Source organism: Taurulus bubalis, assembly GCF_910589615.1.
Source record: "Taurulus bubalis genome assembly, chromosome: 15".
Lineage (NCBI taxonomy): Eukaryota > Metazoa > Chordata > Actinopteri > Perciformes > Cottidae > Taurulus > Taurulus bubalis.
In genome coordinates, this window is record NC_136603.1 from 14172809 (window position 1) to 14183380 (window position 10572).

General features: G+C 40.6%; 1 protein-coding gene across 1 annotated transcript; it reads left to right on the forward strand.

Moving 5' to 3' along the window:
* Window positions 1–2859: 2859 nt before the first annotated feature.
* Window positions 2860–3588, forward strand: sox21b (SRY-box transcription factor 21b; the record flags this gene model as incomplete). Its single annotated transcript, XM_079230522.1, has 1 exon — window positions 2860–3588. One exon carries the CDS (start codon window positions 2860–2862, stop codon window positions 3586–3588), a length of 729 nt encoding a protein of 242 aa, XP_079086648.1.
* Between the last annotated feature and the right edge of the window lie 6984 nt (window positions 3589–10572).

A 10572-nucleotide genomic window follows, 5' to 3' on the forward strand; every position in this document is an offset into this window, starting at 1 on the left:
AGGGATCCTCATCAGCTCTCTCTATAATTTGTCGTCCTACTTCCCAGAGTTAGTGGAGTGTTGAGCAGAATAAACTGTTTGGCGCTATCAGGAAGATTCTTGCACCTCCAGGGGCTCCTATTTCAGAGTGATGGCTTTAGCACTTTAGAGTGAACTGTGTGCGATCTCTCCGGGTAGGAATATGTCCCCATGGGCTTGTTGTTGCTGCTGTCTGCCTTCTATTTGCATGATATTTTTCTATTCAGTCTTATCATCAGTGTGCTGTGAGGTGGGAGTGCTGGCTCCGTCTCAGAGGCTGGACCGGAGCTTTATCGGCAGGTAATTCTCCCACTCTCACTAACTCATCTTGAATTATTTAAGTGTTATTTCCAGGACCCAGGCTGGGAGGAAAGAGGGGGAAACAGACTGATTTGTTGTTGGAGTTTATGCTTCTATTTATCAGATCCTCATTAAATTACTAAACTGAATAATTTAATGTGTCTTTTTTCAGTCTGCAAATACTTAGCTGTTTTCTGTAAATAGATACCAAAAAAATCTTTACATTTTTGATAAATTGGAAAACATGCTGCATGGCTGCGCCTGCTCCTGTCAATACAGGCTCAATGGGCCCTTGCCTCATCTGAAATCCTCCAACACATGTTATACAAAATAAAATAAAAACCGAGGCCATGCTCAGGGAGGGGAGGTATTTCTCTCCACTGTCAAACAATCAAACTAAATATTAATAATAATAAAACAAAACATGCAGAGAGAAATACCACATCATGACATCTACAGGGAGCCAGTGGAAAGCACATGTGCAAGACACTGCATCGCACACCTCTGTAACTGTCACCTCCCGATAAGAACTTTCCACCGTAACTTATTCATATAATTCATAGCATTTTTTGCTCGTTTGTGTCATGAGAGGCATATGCTCCTGCGGAGTGAGTGGAGCGCTTCATTGCAGTTATGTCGTCGAGGTGAATGACAAGCCGACAAAAGGCGCGCGCGGTGTTGAGAGATGCTGCGCCTGAGTTTAGGCAGCAGGTTTGTTTCTCATCTGGTCCGCTTGGCGCGGATCATCCTCACCTTGTCAGGTTTCCTACTTGAGACAAAAGAGCAATTCCTCAGTGAGATCCTTTTCCGCGCCGCAATAAAACAAGCGAAAGTCCCTGTTAACAGAACATTTTAAACAAGCTCAAACTGAAGCAATAAAAAAGGGGCGCTCTTGGAAATGCGCATCACTTTGGAATAACGCAACTTTCAACCTCTCAATAATCTGCTCGTCGTTTTTTTTTTTTTTTTTTACAGTAGCCCAATTATTTGTGCCATATTTTATTTAATAATAATACAAATAACAATAACAATTATATATTGTGCAAACTGCCCTTAGATTAGGCTAAACCGTTGAAAAAGAACAACAGTACAGTGAATTGAATTTGACATCCATTTATATACTAATTTAAAAGCTCGACCTGCACCCTAATTCCTCATTTGTAATATTGTTCGATACAGCCCTTCTCCATTTCCTTTTTTGTATATATATATAATTATGTACAACGGGGAAGGTGCGAGAACAAACCACTTAAACCTACAATTTACTCAACAAGTCCTGCAGATAACTGTAATTGCTTAGTTGAATATTCGACAACCTAATTTCAGTTGTCGATTCGCTGCCCTTGGGAAAGTCCTTTGAAGTGAAAGTGAAAAGGGGGATTTCAGGAAAGTAATTAATTTCACCAAGCGCGATTAGAAACACTTCAGACCGTCTCAGCATTTGCGTATTTACGACAAATACCACAATATCAGAAAATTAAAGAAGACATTCTTTACCTCTCTTGTCGTCTTACACCCTACTTTTCTATGGCAGTGCCACCCATGAGGGAAGGGACGGGACGGGCAGAGAGACACCGCTGAGGACGAGAGGTGACAAAGTGGAGGCAGCAGCGGATTCAACCTGGGTTGATTGTCAAATAAACAAATGAAGGAAGAGGCGATTAAGCGTGTAATGATAACATGTTTTAAATAATGAAGAGCTCGTGCGTTTGCTTCAAGTGTTTGATGGCTCCGATTCAACGCAAGTTGAACTTCAACAACGTGTGTACCTGTCTGCTGCAGTCTCAATATGTCAGAGCATTAGTGAGAGGCTCATGCATGCTGCCACCGTCAGGTATTTCAGGTGCTCGCTTAGATAAATAGGGTAATCACTGTAATTGCACTGAACTGAATACATGTTGAGACAAGTTTGTCATTAGAATACATGTTTCCGAACATAATACTAATGACTCTAAACAACACCGAGGTCAAAAACACTTACATAATAACACAAAAAGATATATGAGATGCGTTTCTCCCTTCAAACAGGGTGGGATTTTTTAAAAAAATCGTTCAGCGAGTCGTCTACGCGCTTGGCGCCAACTGCGCATGCGCTAGTGGCACTTTCACTACCTGCCACACAATCCAGTATTTCACATGGGGCAAGCGGGAGTTGTCATCCACTTGCGTGAACGCTGCTGCTGAGTGCTGATTGACAGTCTCGGGCGACACGAAGGAAACAAGACAGCGGATTTTTTTCTTCTTCTCCTCTTTTGCTAAAGGCGGATCCCCGGTGGATGCCACCATGAAGCAGAAAACATAAGTTGAGCATTCATAAGGACGTCGTCACTTGTACTTTACTGAAGATATTCATCGGTGGGATGAGGAACTGAAGTCTTGGGTAAGTAGCCAAAAGACGAGCGGCAGTTTACTTGAGTAGAACTGAACTTCTTAAAGGAGTCGTGTGTGTGTCATATTGTCATTTAGCAAGTTATTTATTCTTTAAAGCTTATTTTTCATTTGTTTTTTGTTGTTGTTTTTTTCCAGGGAGTTTGTGCCAACATGTCTAAACCAATGGATCACGTCAAACGCCCGATGAACGCTTTCATGGTCTGGTCCAGAGCCCAGCGCAGAAAAATGGCTCAGGAGAACCCGAAGATGCACAACTCCGAGATCAGCAAGAGATTAGGAGCGGAGTGGAAACTTCTCACCGAGTCCGAGAAAAGGCCATTCATCGACGAAGCCAAACGACTGCGAGCGATGCACATGAAGGAACACCCAGACTATAAATACAGACCGAGGCGGAAGCCCAAGACTCTGATGAAAAAAGATAAGTTTTCTTTCCCCGTGCCCTATAATCTCGGGGAGCACGACGCGCTCAAAGTGAACGGGCTTTCCGTTGGAGGGCTTTCCGAGTCCATCCTCGGACACCACGACAAGGCGGCGGCGGCTGCGGCCGCGGCGGCGAGGGTGTTCTTCAACCCGGCCATGTCGAACCCCTACTCCTTTTTCGACCTGGGATCCAAGATGACTGAGCTTTCCCCTCCTTCGTTTCCGTACGGGTCTCCGTTAGGCTACCCGGGCGGCTCCGCGGCTTTCGCCGGGACAGGCGGCGGGACGCACGCCCACACTCACTCACACCCGTCCCCGGGTAACCCGGGCTACGTGATCCCTTGTAACTGTACGGGCTGGCCCTCCGCGGGACTCCAGCCGCCCTTAGCATACATCCTGCTCCCCGGGATGGGGAAACCTCAACTTGAACCGTACTCTGCGTATGCGGCAGCGTTATGATAGGCCCGCTTTGGACTTCTGAGACAATGAAATGTGAAAACTAAAAACAAACAAACCAACAAAAAAAAAACTAAAAACACTATTCATGCAAGAGTTTTATTATGCATGCACAAACTTGTACATGTGATGAAGTGCTCGTCGTCTCAGATATCACATGTGTATGTATATTGATTAATGCCTTTATCTATAAGGTACTGCTTATTTAGAGAAGTCTCTAATCTATTCTGCAGCCATCAGCTCTCACAGCCCAGAGGGACAGGACTAAAGGATGGCAACAATGCACACATTTGAGGGGGAAGTGTATCAGAGCATTTTGTGAAAGCCCCATTTTGAAAGGTACACTCTTCGATTTCTATCTTTTGCAAGTTGCACCTGCTTAGAATAACCTGTTGGAATCAAGGGCAAGCATATACAACGATCATATTAATCACAGGATTTCCTCTCAGATGAGTTGTAGGCTAATGGGCTGTAATTCATGGATCAAGGAGGATTTGTCACGACAGTTCTGCCCTCTTGAATGACTGTAAATGTGTACAGATAAAAACGACTCTAGTTTATTTGCCGTTATAGGCTTAGTGTTTGAGATAGGGCCAGGAACCTATGCGTTTCACTAGAAATGCGATGTATATTCTGAGTTTTTAAACCGTTTTATAGATGTCTGTAATATTTATTGTTTAGTGGAATCTATGGTGACCCCGACAATTTTAAAAAGGACAAGACTAGTTCTGTAATTTTTGCACATGAAACGTACAGGATGTAATTTATTTTGAAAATGATATTCAAGTTCAGTGGGTTTGATTCATCAAACCTTTTTTCTCTCCCCTCTAAACAGTGAAAAAGTTCCAATTTAGATGCAGGTGGAAGTTTATTCGAGGAGTTTATCATTGCTTGACCCCTCACCCTCCCACTCCTCGTATCATGTGCAGCAGAAAAAAATACGTTTTTAACTAACTCTTATGGAATTTGTATGTTTTGTGTTTTCTTTAACCTCCGTTATGTACTTCAACCTATTGCTACTGTTCACGTGTTGAGCAAAGGACTACAATAAAGCGTATTCGGATTAAACGGAAGAGAATCGCGGCTGTAGTTCTTGATGAGATGAACAAGATTGTTATCTTTTCTTTTCCTGCTCCTCAGTCCAGGTGAAGTGTAAGGTATCCTCCAAAGGCCGCTTTTGTCCGCCCTTTGAAAGGCATTACTGGGGGGAATCTAAATCAGCCCATTGTAATCAGGAGCCAAAACCTTATTTATCACAATTTTAATCGTGAATAGGAGGGAAGATAACACTGTGTGGTACTCTGAGCTTTCTTTTCCCATGCAGGAACAAAAAAGAGCTGCTTTGAGGCTGCAGAACAAGCTCGTCTTTGAGGCGTTAAAACAACCTGAGCTGAGTGTGTGCGCGCACACAAGTGAAAAGAAAAACTAAGCACATTTAATATGAATTGAAGGGGACACGCTCTTTAAAAAAAAGCTTGCTGATCACCTGCTCTAAGGAGTGCATGTTATTACGTTCGCGTACGTGTGCAGCAGGTGTGTATTTGTGTGTTGGGTGCAGCACATTTCATTCATATTAGATCTATAACTTGCAGGCTATGTTGTTTAAGCAAACTGCCCCTCTTAAATTACACTGAGAGATTAATTCATAAGGATCAGAGCGATTATGCAAAACTAATTTGGACAGTCCAGGGATAATTATCTCCGTCACGGTTAATTAAACCCTTTCACCACTATGTTCTCCATTGTAACACCCCGATCACTTCTCTCCACGGAACTTCCTTCTTGGCCCCGAAAATAAGCGCAAGTGCCCGTGTGGGTCATTTACAGTCTGGAAAAAAATACGATAGAAATGTAGGACATTTTTTAACACTAAGATGTATTTGTTCTCAAGTGACTTCGAGGCCAGACCTATACATGTTTTTAAATCGCGTGTTATTATTAGAATGCCAATTGTTATCATTATTTATGTCATGCTAATACAACATTAGATAGATTTGAATAATGTGAAAATAACAAAACGTAATTAAGGAACTTTTTAATATTTTAGGTATCACACGAGGGCACCCAAGAGCTGTCTGATCAAAACACAGAGAAGGTCGTCTTGGCTGTAAAATAACTTGCATTACAAGTCCAGTGGCCATTTCTTTCTCTTTCTTCGGCCTTTTTATTATATCTTTTTTTCTTGAGGAAAAAGGGAAGAACGCTGAAAGAACTTTTTTTTCGACTCTGGGAGCGTTTAGACGGTCGAGGAGGTTTTGTCTGGGAACAAAACGTGGGTTGGGAGGTTTTGTGAGAGTGTTGTTTGTTGAAGTGGAGCTCAGCAAAAGCGGCTGCTTTCCCTCATTGTGATGAAAGCAATCAGTGGTATTTGGAAAACTGTTAGCATTGTGCACTTCTTCTGTGTCCGTTGTGGAGGATTTCTTTTCATAAGGTTTTTTTCAGCCGATCCAGCTGGCCGGAGTGAATAGCAGTGCAATGTGTACACGCTTTGTCCCTCCGAGCCCTTCAAGTAGCCCACATTGAATAGAGTGAGTTGACACTGCATGACAGTGAAACAACATAATAAAAAATACATGAGCGCATGAATAGAAGCAGGCGCATAAATAAATAAAATGGGTGGCCAAAACTGGATAAACTGAATGACAAAACGGTGAAAGGGGAACAAAAAGATATTTAACACGCTAGATTAGCATTAGAATGCAATCTACAAGCCAGAACAATTGATGAATAGGTTTACCGGCCAAGAAAGAAATGGACTAAATGCCTTTTGAATAGATAGCCTATGTTTTTTTTCTTTCTAAGACGGGAACTGAATTGGAAAGGTGGAGATGCAACTATGGAAATAAGTGGGAGAAAACGTTTTCTTATAAATAGTTTTTTTTTTCTCTCTTTATTCCAAGAGCCTCAGTAAATCAGGGGCAATGCATCTGTTTCCCAGGATAAGATTAGAGTTAAGACTTTTTGTTGATCATTACAAAATATATTTTATTTAACCAAACCAAATTAATACTCTACAGGAGTTTGCCTGTGGGTGCCCAATCCCTTTGACATGTGTTGACCCACTTCACACACAGGCCTAAAATAAGTGTTATATTATAAATAAATGTAACCAAGGAATAACTTATTTTAAAATGATTTACATATGACCCACTAATTTACAATAGATATTCTCAACAATGAGATGGTGTAAATAAGTTTGCATGTGCCTGGATAGATGATGGGTTGGTATACATATGGCTGCATTGAGATAAACATCTGGTCCTGATGTAAAACACGGTAAAGGTGCTATACAATGTGAGCACTTGGCAGAGACATTGGATAAACTCCATGATGAAGAAGCCTTTATTTGATTGAACACTTAAACAAACCAGGCTTACAAGCAGCCACATGTCAGTTTGAATGTATTTTTCTTGGCATTGGCAGAGAGTTAAAAGTAAAAGATCTTTAGTGAGAGTGTTTACATGCTCCTCCTGCAGAAATAGTCGGTGTATTATTTGCATATTGTATTAATGTCTGTTCAGAGCAAACTGAAAAGTCAGTTTTGAAACAATAAGTGTTAAGGGGTTTAAATTAAACTTGTATTCATATTGTTTTAAGACAACAATATGCAGAGAAGGCCGAGAATACAATTGATCTCAGTATTTCTTATTTAAAGTTATGATTCAAGCACCAATACTATGTGTGTTTTAACATATATTGTAGAAAATCAATAACTACAACATAGCAATTTAGTTAATATTTTAATAAGGAATTAAAATGTAAAATCCCAACCGTACTTGCCTTGGTATTTGACTGTGGCTACGAGCTGGAAGGTTCCTGCTGAAGATTTAAAGCTATGGCTGCCTCATGTTTTCATAAGCCCCCATCTGATGCCCTGATATCATTATGTCTTAGTGTTAAACCCTTTATGTGCCTGTAAGACATTTGTAGAAGTGAGATTAGGCAAATTAACATACATATGTATCACTGGTTCAACCATGTTGACCTTAGAGGGACGCACAATGGTTCCCTCATCCCTAATTCGCCTAGGGCTGCCCTGCAAGCATGTGGATTATCACCTGACTTCAATGGCTTGAGATGGATCATTTTAGTATTTTTCTGACATGAATAATACATCAATATCATCTCTTTGAGGATATGTTCTCGTATTTGTTTGCAGGAACCTGCTTTTTTTGCTCACCTGGTTGTCATTGCATGTGTGTGCTGTGTGCAACGCTGGGAGATATACAGCCAGTGCTGGCTTCTCTGTGAGGAACCTCAAAGAGTCTTGATCACTGACTTCTCCATCTCATTTTAGGCAAATCAAAGTGTGAAAAGTCTCTCCTGAAGCAATATCTCCATCATCAGGTTGGGTCAAGAATGTTTATGGAGGCTGTGTGCCATATTACCTGTAATCTCCAGAGTGTGAAGTGCTGTAGTTCTTACCTCTCTATGCTCCCAGGAGGGGGAAAAAAATGCCAAAATTATCTTGCATTGCACCTTTTCCGCAACCGCTCAACGTGGCAAATCAAAGCCTCAAAACCGTACATGTCACTGTGCCCAAGGTCACCGAGAGAAATGAGAAATCTCTGTGTACTGTACAGCCCATCCCTATAAACATGCCACACAGCCTCTGAAGTCTGACTCTGCTCTTAAGAAGTCCAAGTTTGTTTAATAGTACATAATGCAATAAGTCGATGGACCCCTGCTGGAGTTCAGAGAGGGAACGCTTGAATTAGGTTGGGGGCAGGAGGGTGGAGGTGGGTGATAGGTTGGGGGGTAGTTGAGGTAATCGTGAGTTTTGCAGGTGAGACGAGTGAACTGCCCCTTCAGAGTCGTCTACCTACCAGATTGTCTGTCTGGCATTAACGCATCCAAGAACCGTGGCAACAATATCACAATTCTGCTGTATTTAAAATGCATTTTAAGACACTTCTTACATCAGTATATTTCTTGAATCTTCTATATCCTGATCGTAGCTGATGAAATCATCCTCCTTGTGTGGAAACATACCGGCCACATTTGCTGACTACTTGCGAGCATTGCAGATGATTTACCCCTCTTGTTCTGCCTGGTGTAGCTCAACAAACCATACATAGCATTGCTATATCAGCTCAATTTACCTATTTTTTCTTAATTTTATTAGAATTGCTTTTTGAGTTGTCATGTTCCAGAAGTCTGCTTCAGAGAATTACATGTTAGTTCTTTCTGGAGACTCAGCTGGAAAACATGGTGAAGTAAAATCCTTTCACATGTTTGATATCTTTTCTTTTTATGCAGCGTTCTTCCTTTCCAAATCCGGTACAAGTGTGTTCAGAAACACACTTGTCCCAGTCAGCAGTCTATTTGTATTTCTGTTATTGGAGTTATTAGAGTTTCATAACTGTGTGAGGTCTCACAGTTAAACCTCTCTGGCGTCTATAGGCTCTGATATAATTAACGTGGAAGGACAGCATGCTGTCCATTTTTTGTCAGTAATTACTTTTTGGCAAACAAAAGACATATTTATTTCCTCATACATTACCGACATAACATATACAACTTGAATTAATGTATTGTTTTATTAACAAAGCTTTAAGGGAATTCATTAATTTAATCAAAAATAACCAATTGAATTTAACAAAAAAAAGTGTCATTGCAATCTTTAACCTGATTGTTGTACGTGAGATTTGTGGAACCCCAAACAACAAGGAAGTAAAGTCGATGTCAAAAGAAAAGAGTAAGAATTAACAATGGATATAGATCCCACCCAAAATCGGAGGAATTTCTGATAGAGATTTTAACCATTATTTCTGGATCGTCTGTAGTCTTTCCGCACATGTAAGAGGAAACAATTTAGAGATGTGCTATAAAGACAAATGAGAGGTTGTTTTATCCCAGTCAGTTAAAATGGAAGGAAATGAGATAAGTGAGAAACAGACTCTAAAGCTCCCACTGCTGTCTCAAGGAACTCACTGCACTAATAACTTTATATTCATATTTAGTATTGTAAGAAGGAGCAATTTTTCAGAAGCCATGGCGAGATATTACAAAGGCTGGTTTGGAAATATACTATTTAGGATGAGAATAATATATACAAGCACATGTAAAAGAAGTACAGATGTTGTAGGTGACACAATTGAATTTTTGACACATTATACTTTTTCTAAAGATCTTATTGCTGCTAGGTAGCCACTTAAATCCTTAAGTTAATAACCCAAAACATGAGGCATAAGATTATTCTATGAATCCATCAATAAATTAGAATAATGTCATTGAGCAGCCTTAAAAAATGTTCTTTAAACTGACATGACATTTTTTGTTCCATTTCCAAATGACCGCTGGCAGAGATTGCTGGCTCTCGTATTAATTCTCAGGTTTTCAAGGGAAAATATATCTATCATAAGTAGAAATAATGAAGTTGAAGAGCTGATGCCCCGAGGAGCAGTCACAAAGAATTATATCTTTCTATAACACAGGACACAGGCAAAAGATAAGTACCTGTCAGTTGGCATACTTTCTGCCACATGTGCCTATCAATAAAAGAGATTATTTTCTCCAGTTATTACAACAAAGATCTGGGGGGCTCGAAGATTGCACCTTTAATGAGAAGAAATGATTTCCTCCTGCACACTCACAACCACTCTTGAAGTAAGTGAGCTGAAATGCCATCAATTTCCCCTCTTTCTCAAATTCTTTCAAGAAGTTATTAAAATGAAATATTGCCAACATTAATTCACAGGGATTATTTACTACATTTTAACAGGATTATGGTGTGCAAAGCTTGATTTGGGATCCACACCCTGTATTGTGATATCGTGGTTTAGCAGTCAAATTGGGCAGACTTCTTGTAATTAACGGTGGCGAAATAGATCATTGCCAAATGATTTGTCGCTCCATAGCTAATCTTTGTGTGCTGAAATATTGGAATACGGAAGGCGGCGTCCAGTGGATGGAAACTTGGATTTTCTCTCCATCGGTATCAGGCGGCTTGCCATTCTGCGTGCAATACATTCCTGCTAAAGAGAC